The 20,906-nt window shown below is 40.3% G+C and overlaps 1 protein-coding gene across 3 annotated transcripts in view; it reads left to right on the top strand.

Moving 5' to 3' along the window:
• The first annotated feature begins 4,005 nt into the window (after positions 1-4,005).
• The window catches only part of galnt13 (UDP-N-acetyl-alpha-D-galactosamine:polypeptide N-acetylgalactosaminyltransferase 13), a 139,246-nt gene continuing 122,345 nt past the window's right edge, over positions 4,006-20,906 (top strand). For all 3 annotated transcript variants that reach the window (XM_060929974.1, XM_060929972.1, XM_060929973.1), the window contains exons 1-2: positions 4,006-4,461; positions 17,448-17,697. In XM_060929974.1, coding sequence (XP_060785957.1) covers positions 17,556-17,697 — 142 coding nt within the window. In that variant the 5' untranslated portion in view covers positions 4,006-4,461; positions 17,448-17,555. The remainder of the gene's footprint in view (positions 4,462-17,447; positions 17,698-20,906) is intronic.

Below are 20,906 nucleotides of genomic sequence, written 5' to 3'. Positions count from 1 at the left end.
CCACAGCCATGCCTTTGTAATGTTTGCAGAATGTGGTTTTGCATTGTTACATTACATTACAGGCGTTCAGCAGACGCTCTTATCCAGAGTGACGTACAACAAGTGCAAAACAAGAGGTTCTGAACTTCGAGACACGAAAGTTCTAGTGCCAAGTGAACAAGTGACAGAATAACACTTAGTTTAATATTCTGTTGAAGTAACAGTCAACAAACAGCCAAGGAAAACAAGCCAACCATACAAATGAGTTGACAAAGTACAACTAAATAGAGAGGGGAAAAAAACCCCAATGGCTAACACTGAGTCATCATGACCAGACTAGACAGTAAACAGCCTGATTTGGCCATGACCGCTATGTGATTACACAGTGGGCAGGGAAGCGGGGAGAAGTGCAGCCTGAAGAGGTGGGTCTTCAGTCTGTGCTTAAAGGTGGTCAGAGAGTCAGCAGTTCTGACCTCAATATGAAGGTCATTCCATCAACGAGGAGCCAGGAGAGACAGCAATCTTGAGAAGGCTGGGCAGGAGCAGAGAGGAGGAGGGGCCAGGCAACCAGTAGCAGTGGAGCATTGGGGTCTGGCTGGCATGTAGGGTCGGATCAGTCTCTGGTGGTGGCATTGTCTTGTTGAAATTCCCCTGGAAAAGATGTCTTCTTGATGGCAGCATATGTTACTCCAAAATCTCAATGTACTTTTCTGCATTAATGCTGCCATCACAGAAGTGTAAGTTACCTTTGCCAAGGGCGCTGACACAACCCCATACCATGACAGACCCTGGCTTTTTGTTGCTGTTAATAGTCTACATGGTCGTTTTTGTCTTTTCATGGCAACCATTTCCTACAAAAAAAGATGTGGATTTGTCTGATCACAATACATGTTTCCACTGTCAGACACCTCCAAGCCCAGAGAAGTTGACAGTGCTTCTGGACACAATATAAAGCTTCCTTTTTGCACAGTAAAGTTTTAACTGGCATTTGTAGATGTAACTCCATATTGTAGTGCTTAGCAAAGATTTGACAAAGTAGTCCTGAGCTCATGTGGTTATATCAGCTATAGATGAATGAATGTTCTTGATGCAGTGTAATCTGAGGGATCGGAGATCACAGGTTTAGTCTTGCAGCCTTGTCCTTTATGCATTGAAATTCCTCCAGATTCCTTGGCTCGTTTAATAATATTATGCACCATAGAGAGTAAAATATCCAAATCCCTTTGTATCTTTCTTTGAGGAACATTGATTTTAAAACATTTCAATAAATATCTCACACATTTGTTGACAAACTTGAGCTCCTCAGCCCATCTTTGCTCCTCAAAGACTAGACCTTTACTGGATACTGATTTTGTACCAAATTATGATTATAATCACCTGTTGACATCACCGGTTTAAAATCACATCATTATTTAATTGTTTTACCTCATTACAAGCCTTAAATTGCCCCCGTCCCAACTTTTTTTGGAATGTGTTGCAGGCCTGAAATGCACGAATGGCTGTATCCATTCAATGAAATTAAATAAAGTTGACCAGACAAAACATGAAATATTTTGGATTCATACACAGCAAATCCCCCAGTGTTGAATTAACACTTGTGTCCAATTGGACATACAGTGGTGCTTGAAAGTTTGTGAACCCTTTAGAATTTTCTATATTTCTGCCTAAATATGACCTAAAACATCATCAGATTTTCACACAAGTCCTAAAAGTAGATAAAGAGAACCCAGTTAAACAAATGAGACAAAAATATTATACTTGGTGATTTATTTATTGAGGAAAATGATCCGATATTACATATCTGTGAGTGGCAAAAGTATGTGAACATTTGCTTTCAGTATCTGGTTTGACCCCCTTGTGCAGCAATAACTGCAACTAAACGTATCCGCTAACTGTTGATCAGTCCTGCTTGGAGGAATTTTAGCCCATTCCTCCATACAGAACAGCTTCAACTCTGGGATGTTGGTGGGTTTCCTCATATGAACTGCTCGCTTCAGGTCCTTCCACAACATTTCAATTGGATTAAGGTCAGGACTTTGACTTGGCCATTCCAAAACATTAACTTCTTCTTTAACCGTTCTTTGGTAGAATGACTTGTGTGCTTAGGGTCATTGTCTTGCTGCATGACCCACCTTCTCTTGAGATTTAAGAAGAAGAAACCTTTATTCATCACTTGCACACTTCAAGCACAGTGAAATTCATCCTCTGCATTTAACCCATCTGAAGCAGTGGGCAGCCACACCAAAGCGCCCAGGGAGCAGTCAGGGGTCAGGTACCTTGCTCAAGGGCACCTCAGCCCAAGGCCGCTCCACGTCAACCTAACTGCATGTCTTTGGATTGTGGGGGAAAATGGAGCACCCAGAGGAAATCCACACAGACACGAGGAGAACATGCAAACTCCACACAGAAAGGCCCTCGCCAGCCGCTGGGTTCAAACCCGGAACCTTCTTGCTGTGAGGTGACCGTGCTAACCACTACACCACCGTGCCACCCTTTCAGTTCATGGACAGATGTTCTGATATTTTCCTTTAGAATTCGCTGGTATAATTCAGAATTCGTTGTTCCATCAATGATGGCAAGCCGTCCTGTCCCAGATGCAGCAAAACGGGCCCAAACCATGATACTAGCACCACCATGTTTCACAGATGGGATAAGGTTCTTATGCTGGAATGCAGTGTTTTCCTTTCTCCAAACATAACACTTCTCATTTAAACCAACAAGTTCTATTTTGGTCTCATCCATCCACAAAACATTTTTCCAATAGCCTTCTGGCTTGTCCATGTGATCTTTAGCAAACTGCCGACAAGCAGCAATGTTCTTTTTGGAGAGCAGTGGCTTTCTCCTTGCAACCTTGCCATGCATACCATTGTTGTTCTCCTGATGGTGGATTCATGAACATTAACATTAGCCAATGTGAGAGAGGCCTTCAGTTGCTTAGAAGTTACCCTGGGGTCCTTTGTGACCTTGCCTTGTTCTTGGAGTGATCTTTGTTGATCGACCACTCCTGGGGAGGGTAACAATGGTCTTGAATTTCTTCCATTTGTACACAATCTGTCTGACTGTGGATTGGTGGAGTCCAAACTCTTTAGAGATGGTTTTGTAGCCTTTTCCAGCCTGATATGGATCAACAACGCTTTTTCTGAGGTCCTCAGAAATCTCCTTTGTTCGTGCCATGATGCACTTCCACAAACATGTGTTGTGAAGATCAGACTTTGATAGAGCCCTGTTCTTTGGGGGCGTCGTGGCTCAGGTGGATAAGGCGCCATACCATAAATCCAGGGACCCGGGTTTGATTCTGACCCAAGGTCGTTTCCCGATCCCTCCCCATCTCTCTCTCCCACTCATTTCCTGTCTCTACACTGTCCTATCCAATAAAGGTGAAAAAAGCCCCAAAAATATCTTTTAAAAAACACTGGGGATTTTACTGTGTACTGTCTGTAATTAAATACAATTCAACTTAAATTTAGAAATCACTGCATTTTCAAATGCATTTTTAATTTGCATTTTCCATCCCGTCCCAACTTTTTCTTATTTGGGGTTGTATAAACATCCTGTAAAAACAACATGTGCCTTTTGTAATTTTAAACCCAAGTGCCCAGTAGATGGTTTTAAAGCTATTAAGTTCAATAAGTAAATAATAACTACACCATGTGGCTGTGTGTCACAAACCCTATTAAACAGCATTAAAGTGCTGTAGGTACACGCTACACCAGAAAATGCTTCACTTATTCGCTGAAATTATCCTGTGATGTAATGTGGATATTGGGCTATATGTAACATGCAGCTCGTATATATTCTCTTCATTTGCCGCACAGCCGAAAAAGTTTGTACACCCACGCCTGATTTCTGCACGTGCAGAATGGAGCCGATATAAATAGTGCGCATCTCCGGTGCGCATGCGCGTTAGCCTCATGACGGGCACGCCTTTTCTCCAATGAGAGAAACTGTGTCAGTTTGTAACCGTTTCGCTCAAATCAAACGTATTCGGTCAGGTGTCGGTTTCCTTGCTCACAAATCCACTGAGAGGACGAGCTCTGCGGTTCAGCTGCGCGGACAGAGTCCGGTCTGTTTGCGGCTGCTCCACGGGTTTTCATTCTGATGGGAATGTGAGAGTTCTGAAGAGGGCTGATCCAGCTGAGGAGGAGGAGAGCCGTGTATAGGGCATGGATACAGCTAGCACCATCGAGCACCGAGTCCAGGCATGATGAAGCGAAACACTTAACCACACAGGAGCTGCAGCAAACCGGATCCGATCCCGAGGCAGATCTGAGACACAGCGTTATTTTTCTCTACATAGCCATATCAGTGCTATAGACTGGCAGAGACGTGACCCAAGCAATGTTTTCTGTTGGGATGATCAGGACATCTACAGCCGTCCAGCCGTAATTAGAGGAAAGGGACCAGATGCAACACGTTGCTGGCTGACTGACTGACTGTCGGCTCCTGGGTGTCATTCATCCGGATCAACATTTATCCTCTTCAGTAAGTCAAGTGTGTGTGCGTGTGTGTGTGTGTGTGTGTGTGTCACCTTCAATGAGAACACTGTGGGTTTCTAGAAACATCTTTATCTTGGGTAAGAACCTTCCAAAAAACTTATACAGCAAGTTACTATTGTGTTTAAACTAAGCTGGGCTAGATCACAGATAAGATACAGAAGCCTAAGTTGTTGATATAAATGAATGTTAACCCTTTACCCCCTAAGGGACTATTGTGATGCATGTAATCTTTTCCCTAAGGGCACTTTTCTGACACATGCTACTACTACTACTACTACTATATTATTATTAATACTCCCACTACTACTATTACGACTACTAGTACTAATACTCCCACTACTACAACTACCACCATGACTACTACTACTACAACTACTACTACTAATAATAATAATACCCCCACTATTACTACTACTACCACTATTATTATTACTACTCCCACTACTACTATTACGACTACTAGTACTAGTACTCCCACTACTACTACTACCACCACCATGGCTGCTAATACTACTACTACTACTACTACTACTACTACTAATACTCCCACTACTACTACTACTACTACTACTAATACCCCCGCTACTACTACTACCACTATTATTATTACTACTCCCACTACTACTACTACCACCACCATGGCTGCTACTACTACTACTACTACTACTACTAATAATAATAATAATAATACTCCCACTACTACTACTACTACTACTAATAATAATAATAATACCCCCACTACTACTACTACTACCACTATTATTATTACTACTCCCACTACTACTATTATGACTACTAGTACTAATACTCCCACTACTACTAGTACCACCATGGCTGCTACTACTACTACTACTACTACTAATACCCCCACCACTATTACTGCTACTACTGCTAATAATAATACCCCCACTACTACTACTACTACTACCACTATTATTATTACTACTCCCACTACTACTATTACGACTACTAGTACTAGTACTCCCACTACTACTACTACCACCACCATGGCTGCTAATACTACTACTACTACTACTACTACTACTACTAATACTCCCACTACTACTACTACTACTACTACTAATACCCCCGCTACTACTACTACCACTATTATTATTACTACTCCCACTACTACTACTACCACCACCATGGCTGCTACTACTACTACTACTACTACTACTACTACTAATAATAATAATAATAATACTCCCACTACTACTACTACTACTACTACTACTAATAATAATACCCCCACTACTACTACTACTACCACTATTATTATTACTACTCCCACTACTACTATTATGACTACTAGTACTAATACTCCCACTACTACTAGTACCACCATGGCTGCTACTACTACTACTACTACTAATACCCCCACCACTATTACTGCTACTACTGCTAATAATAATACCCCCACTACTACTACTACTACTACCACTATTATTATTACTACTCCCACTACTACTATTACGACTACTAGTACTAATACTCCCACTACTACTAGTACCACCATGGCTGCTACTACTACTACTACTATTATTATTACTACTCCCACTACTACTATTACGACTACTAGTACTCCCACTACTACTACCACCACCATGGCTGCTGCAACTACTACTACTACTAATAATAATAATACCCCCACTACTACTACTACTACTATTATTATTACTACTCCCACTACTACCACTACGACTCCCACTACTACTACTACTACTACTACTACTAATACCCCCACTACTACTACCACTATAATTATTACTACTCCCACTACTACTACTACTACTACTACCACCACCATGGCTACTACTACTATTAGTATTACTACTACTACTACTACTACTACTACTACCATGGCTACTACTTCTACTTCTACTAGTATTACTACTGCCACTACTATTATTACTACTCCCACTATTACTACTACCACTATTATTATTATTACTACCATGGCTGCTGCTGCTACTACTACTACTACTATTATTACTACTACCATGGCTACTACCACTACTATTATTATTACTACTACTACTACTATTACTATTACTACTACCACTGCTACTATTACTACTACTACCACCAACAACAATCATCATCATCATATTCATTCATTCATTCATTCATTCATTCATTCATCCCTCTTCAGTAACTGCTTTATCCCTGCTTTTATGTCCCATGCTGTTCCCCTCCATACATAGTCATTGCACAATGGACAAGAACAATTTTCTCTCTCTCTCACTCCTTCTCACAAATTGCACTATCAGGGAAAGGGGGGCATTAGGCCCCACACTTCTTTAAATTATATGGTATAAAGAATGTAGCTTTATTAACAGCGTAATAGAACAAACAAACAAACAAACACGTAATTACAAATTAACTGGCATCAAATCCAATGATAAAAATGCAACAGTTTTCCAACAAGTCATATTTTTTTGCATTAGAGTCTATTCCCACAGGTGTGGGGCAATAATCCCCCCAGCAGAAGAGTCCAACTTTCAATTTCTTTCATTTTATTGGGTTCAGTTATCACACATTCTGATTAGCTCCTGAGTAACCTGCAATAATGTCTGACATGCTGGTCATAAATTCCATGTATTTACAGTGTAGTGGGGCCGAATACCCCGAAAGGGCCTAATGCCCTTCTTTGCTCTACAGTTATTACTATTGTTATGCACAATGTACAACTATAACTATAACAGTGTCTTCTATTGCACATTGCACACCATAAAATAGTTACAATTTTACTCTTGTTCTATTTTGTAGCATATTTCATCATATATATATATACGATACACACACAATACCAGTCAAAAGTTTGGACACACTCATTCAAAGTAATGAGTGTGTTCAAACTTTTCACTGATACTGTTTATTCATTGTGAAATACACAATAACCTTTTCAGTCTTCCTCACTATTCTCATTTTACTATTTGCTACTTATAGAATTCCTGTACAATGTAGAATTGACAGATACAACCTTTCTATTATATTTTATGACAGATGTAGCCTTTCTGTTTTATTTTATTCCATTGTTGTGTTCGATTTGTGCTGGATGGTGCTGTTTTTCCCTCAGGATGAATAAAATATTTTGTATTTTGTATCCTGATCAGGGTCTAAATGGGTCTGTAGATGATAATAATAATAATAATAATAATAATAATAATAATAATAATGGGTGGCACGGTGGTGTAGTGGTTAGCGCTGTCGCCTCACAGCAAGAAGGTCCAGGTTCGAGCCCCGTGGCCGGCGAGGGCCTTTCTGTGTGGAGTTTGCATGTTCTCCCCGTGTCCGCGTGGGTTTCCTCCAGGTGCTCCGGTTTCCCCCACAGTCCAAAGACATGCAGGTTAGGTTAACTGGTGACTCTAAATTGAGCGTAGGTGTGAATGTGAGTGTGAATGGTTGTCTGTGTCTATGTGTCAGCCCTGTGATGACCTGGCGACTTGTCCAGGGTGTACCCCGCCTTTCGCCCGTAGTCAGCTGGGATAGGCTCCAGCTTGCCTGCGACCCTGTAGAACAGGATAAAGTGGCTAGAGATAATGAGATGAGAATGAGATAATAATAATTTCAATTAAGCACATTTGAAGGTATCCAAAAACACTAGACAAGGTAGCCAGAGGAATGTGTACAATAACACAAACACTACATATAAGAAAACAAACAAAATATTAAGTACAAGTATGCATGTAAAACAAATTATAATAATATATAATAAAGATGGGACTATTTTCATTTCGATTTGGATATTGTCATATGAAGGAGCGTTTAATTTTTATATTTTTTGAAACATGTTCCATACTGTCAACTCTGAGTCTACATGTTACCTGGACCTGAAAAATGTGACAAAATAATTACAGAACACTGATCAAGATGTAATCAGTGGAGCTGGACGTCTCAGTACAGTGCTTTTGTTCTTCAACTAACTGGCAAAAAATGCTTTAAAATGCATAATACATGGTGTGAGTTGTCGAAGTCTTGTCCTGCAACTTGTCAGCTAATTATCATGCCTTTCATTAATAGTACAAATTGTGATATAGCAGCTATAATTAAACTCTCTATTGCTAGATGAGAGCAAAGGTTCATATGTTACAAAACAGTGTTTTTGAATTCCTGTACACTGTTGTCTTCCCAATATAGCAAGTCTAATTACATTTGTGTTGGACTGTATTACTAACAGTCCAGTTCATTCTGACATTGCATTGCTTGCAAATTAAAAAGGTCTTGTTGACTGTACGGCAGTGAATCATGTTCGGCATCTGCATTCAGCTCAGTGTTTAATTAAGATGCACTCAGCGGAGTTTTCAGGTTTTGAGTTACAGAAAACTAATGATGATGGTTACAGGGTCTCAAATACAAGGTAACACTACACCAGCAGTTTGTTCATTAAATTATATGCATTGAAGATTATAAGGAAAAGGCCCCTATGCTGTGTTGCATGCATGTGCATTTCTGTGGATAAAGAATTTAGTTAAAGGTAGACTGCCTTTCAGATTTTTCAAGTGTAGGTCATAAAAAGAATTTTCCCTGACACCCAGTTATTTTTGTTTAGTGGACCAAAAGCTACTGAATTCGAATTACAGACTTCCAATTTTATTCTTTAAAAAAAAAAAATAGAACAATTAATGAATTTAGGGCCATGTGGCCCTAAATTCTCCGCTATTTTTTCTTGCTTCAACATGACCCAGTTCAAGATACTACATCATGCATTATGTGGTGGGCTTTCCCCGTTTGCACAAGGCATTGTGGGATACAAATTTGAAACAGGAGAGAAAAATGGCGGACATGAGTTTGCAAATGAAATGTGAAAGACCGACTACAGTAACGGAAAGCGAGAAGAAAAGACGTTATGCTGCAAAGGAAAGGAAACGCAGGACCAAACTAAGAAATATCGGCGGTCAGCGAGCACCTCGGTGTGATCAGCTGTTCGTTTAGCAACAGATTTGATGTAACTGTCAGTGCACGGTCAAGGTAAACCTGTAGATGGCAGTAATGCAACACTGTGGATGCCAGCTGCCATAAAACCCAAGAGAAGAAGGAAAAGAAGAAGAAGCAGGTAAACCTGCGCATGCACGCACAGACTTCCTCTGTCTGCTTGACTGCGCGAAGTGAGCAATTTCATGCACAATATTTGCTCGGGAATCCCCTCAAATTAAATAACTTCCCAGCCACAGAATGGCCAGATATTTTGTGAGATATTACAGAAATAAACAAATATCACAATGACCACGTTTCAGAGGGAACTAAATTTCACTGATTTTATGAAATTGAAAGGCCGTCTAGCTTTAATTCTTAAAACTCAATCTAAGACACATTATCAGCTGCCTAGAATGGAGGAAACACACACACACACACACACACACACACACACACACACATATATATATACATCCCCGATTCCAAAAAAGTTGGGACAAAGTACAAATTGTAAATAAAAACGGAATGCAATGATGTGGAAGTTTCAAAATTCCATATTTTATTCAGAATAGAACATAGATGACATATCAAATGTTTAAACTAAGAAAATGTATCATTTAAAGAGAAAAATTAGGTGATTTTAAATTTCATGACAACAACACATCTCAAAAAAGTTGGGACAAGGCCATGTTTACCACTGTGAGACATCCCCTTTGCTCTTTACAACAGTCTGTAAACGTCTGGGGACTGAGGAGACAAGTTGCTCAAGGTTAGGGATAGGAATGTTAACCCATTCTTGTCTAATGTAGGATTCTAGTTGCTCAACTGTCTTCGGTCTTTTTTGTCGTATCTTCCGTTTTATGATGCGCCAAATGTTTTCTATGGGTGAAACATCTGGACTGCAGACTGGCCAGTTCAGTACCCGGACCCTTCTTCTACGCAGCCATGATGCTGTAATTGATGCAGTATGTGGTTTGGCATTGTCATGTTGGAAAATGCAAGGTCTTCCCTGAAAGAGACGTCGTCTGGATGGGAGCATATGTTGCTCTAGAACCTGGATATACCTTTCAGCATTGATGGTGTCTTTCCAGATGTGTAAGCTGCCCATGCCACACGCACTAATGCAACCCCATACCATCAGAGATGCAGGCTTCTGAACTGAGCGCTGATAACAACTTGGGTCGTCCTTCTCCTCTTTAGTCCGAATGACACGGCATCCCTGATTTCCATAAAGAACTTCAAATTTTGATTTGTCTGACCACAGAACAGTTTTCCACTTTGCCACAGTCCATTTTAAATGAGCCTTGGCCCAGAGAAAACGTCTGCGCTTCTGGATCACGTTTAGATACGGCTTCTTCTTTGAACTATAGAGTTTTAGCTGGCAACGGCGAATGGCACGGTGAATTGTGTTCACAGATAATGTTCTCTGGAAATATTCCTGAGCCCATTTTGTGATTTCCAATACAGAAGCATGCCTGTATGTGATGCAGTGCCGTCTAAGGGCCCAAAGATCACGGGCACCCAGTATGGTTTTCCGGCCTTGACCCTTACGCACAGAGATTTTCCAGATTCTCTGAATATTTTGATGATATTATGCACTGTAGATGATGATATGTTCAAACTCTTTGCAATTTTACACTGTCGAACTCCTTTCTGATATTGCTCCACTACTTGTCGGCGCAGAATTAGGGGGATTGGTGATCCTCTTCCCATCTTTACTTCTGAGTGCCGCTGCCACTCCAAGATGCTCTTTTTATACCCAGTCATGTTAATGACCTATCGCCAATTGACCTAATGAGTTGCAATTTGGTCCTCCAGCTGTTCCTTTTTTGTACCTTTAACTTTTCCAGCCTCTTATTGCCCCTGTCCCAACTTTTTTGAGATGTGTTGCTGTCATGAAATTTCAAATGAGCCAATATTTGGCATGAAATTTCAACATGTCTCACTTTCGACATTTGATATGTTGTCTATGTTCTATTGTGAATACAATATCAGTTTTTGAGATTTGTAAATTATTGCATTCCATTTTTATTTACAATTTGCACTTTGTCCCAACTTTTTTGGAATCGGGGTTGTGTGTGTGTATATATATATATGCACTCACACACACCCACACACAAGGTGTTTAAAAAAAATTGACATTATTTGAGATGTAAATATCCCAGAGACTACATAGTCTCGGCAAATGAAACTGAACAGGCTTAATGTTGAGCAATATAAGATTTTTTCCTCAAAATTCGAATGAGAAATTCAAAGGTATGTAGGTTCCATGAACAATTTCACAAATTTTCAATATTCGCAAACCTGCTTGACCGTCTCTTCCGATGCTGGTGCTTGTCCAGATCTTTTTGCCCTGCTGCACAGGCAGCCTTTCTCTCTGAACTTTTTGTGCTGTGTCCAAATCTGCATTGCAGTTGGTGCATTTTTAGAGAATTCGCTCATAAATGCACACTGCAGTCTTGTTCGACTGTGTTCGAGCGTACTCCAACACACAAAACGCCTTTAATTTTCCAGTGAATGGCATTTCTATACCTAACAAGATAAAAACAAAAAACATTAAACATAAAATTTTGACCTGTTTCCACACATACTGTTAAAATTTGAGGTCAATTGAACAAGAATTGGGAAAGTTATTAGATTGTAAGTAAGTAAGTAAAATTTATTTCTAAAGCACATTTAAACACAGTTTACACTGACCACAGTGCTGTACAGAGTGTAAAAATAAATAGATATAAAATATATAAAGAAACAAAAACAACTGATTTAAACATCAGCAACAAAAGACAAACACTTAATTACTGAAATGACAAAACAAAAACAGTTAAAATATAGGGAATGCTAATGTGAAAAGGTGTGTCTTGAGCTTGGATTTAAAAACAGTAATAGAGGGGGCATTTCTAATGTCAGGAGGCAGAAGGTTCCACAGCCGAGGACCAGCGACCGCAAAAGCTCTGTCACCCTTTAGCTTAAGACGAGTTCGGGGAACATGGAGGAGACCTCTGCTGGAAGATCTAAGAGACATGGGAGCCTCAGGGGGATGAATAGCAGCAGCTAAGTAGTTGGGGGCCAAGCCATGAAGAGCTTTAAAAACTATTAACAGGACCTTAAATTGAATCCTAGACTGGACAGGAAGCCAGTGCAATGAGGCTAGGACAGGTGTGATGTGCTCATGTTTTTTTTATGTTAGTAAGCAACCTAGCAGCCACGTTTTGGACAATTTGAAGCCGTGACACCAGTGTTTGAGGGAGACCAAAATAAAGGGAGTTACAGTAATCTAAGCGTGAAGTTATAAAGGCATGGATGACTTTTTCCAGGTCATTGTATGACAGAACAGATTTAAGTTTGCAATGATCCTTAATTGGTAGAAACTAGTCTTAACAACAGAAGAGATTTGTTTGTCAAGGCTGAGTTGGGAGTCTAGAATAACACCCAGGTTTCTTGCATGGGTTTTGACAAATGGAGTAAGAGAGCCAAGGTTGCCAGAGATGGAATTTCTGGATTTTGGGGGGGCAGAAGATTATGACCTCAGTTTTGTCTTCATTTAACTGGAGGAAGTTATTGGCCATCCAGTTTTTAATTTCTTTAAGGCAGTCCAGAAGAGGCTGCAAGGAATTTCCAGGTTTTAGAGGGAGGTACAATTGGGAATCGTCAGCATAAAAGTGGAATGTAATATTAAATTTTCTAATGATGTTACCCAGTGGGAGCATATAAAGGCAAAAAAGAACAGGACCCAGGATGGACCCCTGGGGGACACCGCAAGACACAGGGGCAGGGGGTGAGGAGTATTGGCCTATGGACACTGAAAAGGTTCTTTGCTGGAGGTATGAGTGGAACCATTTTAGAGCAGAACCCTTAATCCTAACCCACTGTTCAAGCCGGGCGAAGATTGTGAAATTATATCAAATTTTTTGAAACACCCTATATATACACACACACATACTGATCTTGGAGAGTCAGGTTTGGTTGGTTTGGCACTAACTAAGATATGTAAGAGCTCGTCTGTTCAGTTTTTAGAAAATTGCTGCAGATTATATGTGCTGTTAAACCTTTTCGGAATGGTATTTGCTGCACCTTCTTCAGATCTTGTGCTGAGTGAAGAGAAGATCAAGGATAAAACCCTTTAAGCTTTACCGCATGACTACAGAGTACTCTGAAAACATTTTCTCGAGGACAGAAGTAGCAAAATCAATCAAGCGCAAGGCTGAATTTTCATATTTACAGTATGTTCTTTAGAATACTCTTACTGAGGCATTGAACACACTGACCTGTTTATTTACCCATTTTAACAGCTTTTTGTATTTTTAAGCAAGATTCTTTTCTCTGTACATCTTTGAGCAAGCATTCATGTTCATTGACATATTTCAGAACATGATACTAAAGGGCTCAAAGGTGCACCCTTTCCAAAAGCTCAAAGCCTTGAAATTTCAGGTGATTTGTAATTGTAATGCAGGTCGATCTTGTTTTTCTTGTGTGCTTTGCTCAGTGGACAGTGAAAGCCCATCCATGCAGATGGCTGCTCTAATAAGTGTGCCTTTCCAGCAGAGACTTGGGAGTACAACCCTGGCCTGTGGCATGACTAGTGGAAATACAACCAAAACACAGAACTGGTCAGTCACGCAGATGGCCAGAAAATAGTTACCGTCCAGTTTGAGGTTTCAGTCTGAGTGTTTGAAAGAACGAGAGAGAGAGAGAGTTCTGCTTGAGCTGTTAGGTTCAGTGTTAGTAGAGAGAGTCTCCTGCAGTTAGCATTCAGTGCTTGAATCAACCAAGCCTATCTCATTTCGTTAGTGGGAGAGAGAATGAGATAACACATGAGAAGTGAAGGTTAGATGGAAATAAGATTATTTGATTTCCCTCCAGGGGTATCTGGGGGAGGTGTGGAAAAAAAAAGTTCATTCTGACAAACTCTATCATGCGCATATCTCTGACTTCCTCTTTTGACTAATTCAACATCAAAACCTTTTATTTAGATGCTTTCACATGCCCAGGTAGATGAGAATATGATCAGTGAGCGTGAGAAGGTGAGTTTGTAATATAGAGTAGAACAGCTTATCTGTAATAGGCTGTCTTGGTGAACTTTACTGAATCTTTCATCTTCTGTAGGCATTTTATCTTGGGCATATAGATCCAGAGTGTATCCCTGGGTGTGAGGCGGGTATACACCAGAGACCACTGCTAAGACTATAAGGGAAGCCCAGCTTCCTGTACAATGTCACGAAAAAGTTCGTCTGTTAAATTTGTCTGTTAAACACTACTTAACGCTCTTATTCCAAATTGATATTTTGTGCTAGAAAGTGCTTAGCTTTACGGTGAGTTCGTTCAGTAGTTATTTCTCGCTGGTCGTCATAATCTGATAACATGATTTTTTTCCCCATAGAAGCCTGTGGAAGTGTGACCCATTGAAAACCCATTGATGCTCAGCATCTCTGTAGTTTAATGCCACTACGGGATATGCTTTGCTCTTAGTGTAGCAAAGCTAGACATTTATTGGACAATATGCTTTTAAAACGTAAATTTTGGATGCCCAGGGATCTGTCACTGGGAATCTGTGGAGAGTTGCTGACAGTAAGGCGGGATTGGATGCTGGGCTTCTGTATGATAATTGGAGGAACTCTGAAATCTCTTTTGAATGTCATATGACTGACGGTGTTTTAAAATTATACATTGCATCTGTCAGAGGGATTCAAGCTCAGTCCATGCAATGTGTTGGGAAGTGAAGTCATGAGACTAGCTGCTGCTCGTTCTCGTTCTTTTCCTACCAATATACAGTTCCTATTTCTATTTGTGCATACTGTAAATAGAAGTGTAAATATAGAGTTTGTGACTTTGTGACTTGCTTTCATTTTGGTTCAGTAAGGGCTGTTTATTTTAAGCCAGGCTATAGAGGGGAAATTTAGCCAGCTAGCTACGGTAGCTAGCTGTTAGTTGTGTGAAATGGCAAACATTGCTAATCTTGTCAACCTGATTTTGGAGAAGACATCCGATGCTCTTCCTTATGAGCAGAAGCTCAAAATTAAACAACGGGGCAGATCAGTGCCCAAGATTGATTTAATTCAAAAGTCAGGGAGACCCAATCACTCATTTCAGCCGTCTTGGTATGACAGAGTAAACTGGTTAACTGGGAGTGCTTTGACCAAGAGAATGGACTGTTGGTCTCGTCTCTTAATGAGACCATCCCAGGGATGTATTATTTGGTCAAAACTGGGTTTTGGAGAGTTGGCCAACTATGACAGGGCATACAAAAGGCATGAGAAAAGCAAGGAACCCTTAAGGTCATGTGCACGCTTAAGTTTACTCGGCAGAGTCAGAGCAGAACATGGCAGAATTCACATATAAATAACAAATGGATAAATAATTGACGAATGACAAATAACAAATAATTGAAAATTTTTATTACGTAGACCTAAAACTGAGCTTCCCTTGTTCCACAGACCACCAGCTGCCACTGGTATGCACCCTAGATGGGACAGGAGTTCATCACAGGGCAACATGCGCACACACACACACACACACACACACACACACACACACACACACACACACACACACACACACACATGTTTTTGGGAGGTGGGAGGAAACTTGACGTTAAATGCTAGCTGTACTTTTAAAAACCATCATCTGTCCTTTTTTCCCCCTTCCCCCTTACACTAGTAGTTCTCATCCCTACTGTGTCCAGCTGTTACTCCCTGAAACCTTTTTTTTTCCAACCTCATCCCACTTCCTCTGGACTTCCCCTAAATCATGCGACACTAATCTCTGTTTCTCCCTGCAGGGACTGGCTGTTTAATCCAATCCAGTTGTAAACATGTTTCACGTTGCTTCCTTTTGCTGCCAGTCCTTGCATGTTCATAAATTTATCATACATGACAGCTATAAAAAGCACAGAAAAACATTACATTTCTGCAGAAATTCAATTAGAAACCGACCATCTATTTTAGCTGAGCAGCATTGTACAATGCCACACTAGTTTGTTTGTTTGTTTGTTTGACTGATTGATTTTGGCTGAGCATACCACTTTTCTACATAGCCACTCAGCTTATAACAACATTGAGATAAACACTGACAGTGTAGAGAGACGTTTTATGGAGAAATAGAAAAAAAATTCTCTCAGAAATACTAGAGAAGAAGAAAAACAGTTGGGGGATTTGATCATGTTTGTTTCCCTGTGGTTTTTGTTGTACAAAGAATTGCAGAGGTTTTGTAATAATAATTTATCCATTAAATTTTACCCCTGGCTTGTGTGTTTTTAAAAGATTGATTAATGATCAATACTGTGATACCGTGAAACTGTGATATTTTTTGTATTCAGTAATCATATAAAAATTTCAAACAGTAACACTCCTTTGTTGAGAATAAATTGGTGAGTAATTTTACTCGCTGCACTAGTGAGGTTTTGCTACTCAACCAACGTTGCTGTGACCACCAGAGCCTCATTTACCAGCTCATGCCGGTTTAAGTTTTTATCCTCCACCACGAAGTGCACAGGGGGATATAGGACTACAGTCCGTCCGTCCTTCCGTCCTTCCGTCCTTCCATCCGTCCGTTTCAATCTGGACAAGTTTTCTCAGAAACTACATAAGCTACATCAATGAAACTTTGCGTGTTCACATTACTGTTCATGGTCTAAGTTGAGTTCGAAAATCATTTATGAGAAATTATTGTTTTCAGAGTTATGGTCCTTGATTTTCGTTATTGGACTTTGTACAAGTGGACTCAGTCTGGACAAGTGTTCTCAGAAACTACATAAGCTACATCAATGAAACTTTGCATGCTCATACTACTGAAAAAAAGCTGGGTAGCATTTTATGAAGGTGTCATAGCACTTACGACATCATAAGTCAGTATTAAAGCAATGGGCTTATAAGGGCGTAAGTGTTAAAAGGTCTTCATAGGATGCTCGTGGCGGGGGATTGTGATGACCATGTCTTCTTGTTTTTAAAGTTGTGCCTGAACCATATTCTCTAATCCATTTAAATACATGAACTTGCATTACGTGTGCAGTCCTCTGCTTCTAGTATATCTGTAATCACTGTGCTTTCTTTCTCCTAGTGGGATGACGGCGTCCTTTGTGTTCTGCTGCATCGCCGCCGTGCTGCCTGGCCTTTTCTCTCTTGCCGTATCCAATCTCACACTGGCCTCCTGACATCTATAAGGCTCATGCGGCGCTTTGTTTACTGTAAGGTGGTGCTTACCACCTCGCTGGTCTGGGTGTTGGTAGATGTCTTCCTGCTGCTGTACTTCAGCGAGTGTAACAAATGTGACAACCGGAAGGACCGCTCACTTCTGCCTGCTCTCAGAGGTGAGTCCAAACTCACGGCTCATGCTTTTCTCACTTGTTTCATGAAAAGATGAAATCATGTATACAGTTGTGGTCAGAAGTTTACATACAGTGACATGAATGCAGGGCTTGAAATTCGTATATTTTTTCACCAGCCAGCGGGACTAGTTACCTTCATAGAGTAACTAGCCAAACAGAAAATCAACTAGCCAAAATTTGTTCATGTATGAATTTTACTTCTGTCAAAAATAACACAAAGAGTAGTTACCATTGTTCATGACTAATATGCATTTATTTCAAGAGCCGGAGTATTTTGATACTGTTGTTAAATACATAAATGAGAACAACACAGAGCACCAAAATATAATATCAACAAATAATAATATGTTGGACTTTTTTCCCCATCAGCGGGGGGGGTCTGCAGGTTGGGATGTCTGTAAACCAATCAGGATGCTCTTTGTCTAGCATGCGCTTCATGAACAGGCACACACGCAGTCTCTCTCGCGCTCCCTCGCGCACTCCGTCATATGCGCGATGCAGACATTAATGTTTCGCGTGCACGCGCTTGCTCGCTTGCTCTAGATTCTGGGAGATATTATCCAATTTGCGGGCATCAGGGAGCCACTATCAATATGCGGGAGACTCCCGGAACTTCCGGGAGACTTGGGATGTCTGTTATATGCATGCGCAGTAGTGAAAAAACCGACAGCATGACCGTCCTGCCGATAAACACATCGATTAACACAGACACGGCACACACTTGATATGTGGCGGCTTTAGTTGACAGTGTGTCTGAATCTTTGCTTCATATATCTTTTTTATTTTCAACTAGCCAGCCGGGCTGGCTAGTAACAGGAATTACTCGCCAAATGACAAATTAAGTCGCCTCAGGCGACCGGACCACCGCGAATTTCGAGCCCTGTGAATGTCATCTTGGATATGAATGTCATGGCAGTATTTGGGCTTTCAGTAATTTCTTTGACCTGTTCTTTTTCTGTGGCAGAATGATTGTACAGCATACATATTTAATTTAAAAAAAACCCCACAATAATTTGGTGCACAAGTTTTAATTTTCTTTGGGTTTTCTGAAATCAACACAGGGTCAAAATTATACATGCATGGTCCAAAATTTACATACGCTCACTTAGATTATTCATTCAGAGGTGCTGAAACTTCCAAAATGTCTCTTATCTTGCCAAGGCCAAAGTCTCTTAATTTCCTCTTAGTGATCATGATTGACTACAGCTGGTAGCTTCTCTGTGCCTTTATAAAAAGGGTTTGTTTACAGCACTCATTGGATTGACCAACACACAATACAATGGGAAAGTTCAAGGAGCTCAGTGCAGATCTGAGAAAGAGGATCACAGATATATACAACTCCGGAATGCCTCCTGGAGCCACTTCTAAACAACTGCAAATTCCAAGATCAGTTCAAACAATTGTATGCAAGTTATTGTGAGGTGTAGTCACTTTGCCAAGCCACTTTGCTTCAAGAAAACCCAAACTGTAACCCTCAGCTGAAAGGAAGTTGGTTTGGATGGTCAGGAACAACCTGGGAACCACCATGGCACAGCCCTGCCATGAACTGGAAGCTGATGGATCACTGTCTACAGTTCAGATCACCATGGACTAAAGGCTGCTATCCAAGAAATAACCCCCTGCTCCAAAATTGATACCTTCAAGCTTAACTAAAGTTTGAAGCTGACCACACGGACAAAGAAAAAGCCTTCTGGAGAATAGGTGTATGGTCAGATGAGACAAAGATTGAGTTGTTTGGGCCACAACGACCACCATGTACAGAGGGACACTGTACCAGCTGGTGGTGGTGGTGGTAAGATCATCATGCTCTGGGGCTGTTTTGCTGCCAGTGGAACTGGTTCATTGCACAAAGTGGATGGAATAATGAAGAAGGAGGACTACCTCAGAATTCTTCAGCATAAACCATCAGAAACTTGAACACGACTTGGGACTTGGGAGTTACAACAGGACAGTGAACCCAAACATGCATCAGAGTTGGTTGTGGAGGATAAAGCAGGCTAACATTAAGTTTAAAACAAGTCCTGACTTCAACCCTATTGAAAATATATGGACCGTGCTTATAAATTGAGTCCATGCCAGGAAAAAAAAAATTTTGATTGAACTCTAGCAAGTCTACCATGAAGAGTCGTGAAATATCCAACCAGAATTCTGCCAGAAGCTTGTTCACGGTAAACAAAAATGTTTGGTCAAGGTGAATCTTGCGAAGAGACATTTTACCCAAATATTAGGTGTGCTGTATGTATATTTTTGATCCTGTGTTGATTTCAGAAAACCCAAAGAAAATTAAACTTGCGCACCAAATTCTAGTGGTTTTTTTTTAATTAAAGATGTATGCTGTACAATCAATCTGCCACAGAAAAAGAACAGTTCAAAGAAATCACTGAAAGCCCAAATATTGCCATGACATTCATATCCAAGATGGCATTCATGTCACTGTATGTAAACTTCTTACCACAACTGTATTATTATGGATGAAATAAAAGGATGGGACGTTGAGCCATGAAGCTTGTATGATGTAAATAATGAATGGAAAACATTTAAAATCATCAAGAAAATGGTGGTCTAGCACAATGGCCCAACTTTAATGGCAGAATTAAATGTGATTTCCCATTACTGCACTTTGTAATGGAAATATAAATTTGAGTGGCTGTCAGGGCTTCAAAATGTAACTCCATTTCCCACCAAATTAAACACTGACAGGCAACTACAGTACTTGGTGGTTAATCCTGTGATGCCACTCATCCTATATAGCTCTATGTAGCTTATACTTTTTCTTCTGTGGTTTCATCTGATAATTAATGATGGTGAAGTGAATAACAGCGAATAATAACTGAAATGAAGTTTAGTTATTCACTGATGTTCACTGAGCCTAAGGTGGATAATTGTTTTAGTACAAATACACAGGTGATTATTTAAAAAAATCTTTAAAATATAATTTATTTCAAACTTCAAAAGCGGCATGCAAATGTAATAAAGGCGCGCACAGATTTGTGTCACGTATCTATGCCGAGACATATAAAATACTTTGTTTTGAAATCAGTAAAATAAATCCCAATTCCACCTTCCCTTTGAATAGTTTTAGACCAAACTTTGTAGCATCTTTAGTGCCTTTAGGAACAGCATTTTCTTTCATAATTTGTGATTCTTCCTCATTTACGGTGACAAAGTGATTGGCCGCCATTTTGCCGAGT

Source organism: Neoarius graeffei, chromosome 9, assembly GCF_027579695.1.
Source record: "Neoarius graeffei isolate fNeoGra1 chromosome 9, fNeoGra1.pri, whole genome shotgun sequence".
In the NCBI taxonomy this organism is placed as follows: Eukaryota; Metazoa; Chordata; class Actinopteri; order Siluriformes; family Ariidae; genus Neoarius; species Neoarius graeffei.
Note: the sequence above shows the minus strand (reverse complement) of the source record. Positions and strands in the feature narration are given on the sequence as shown.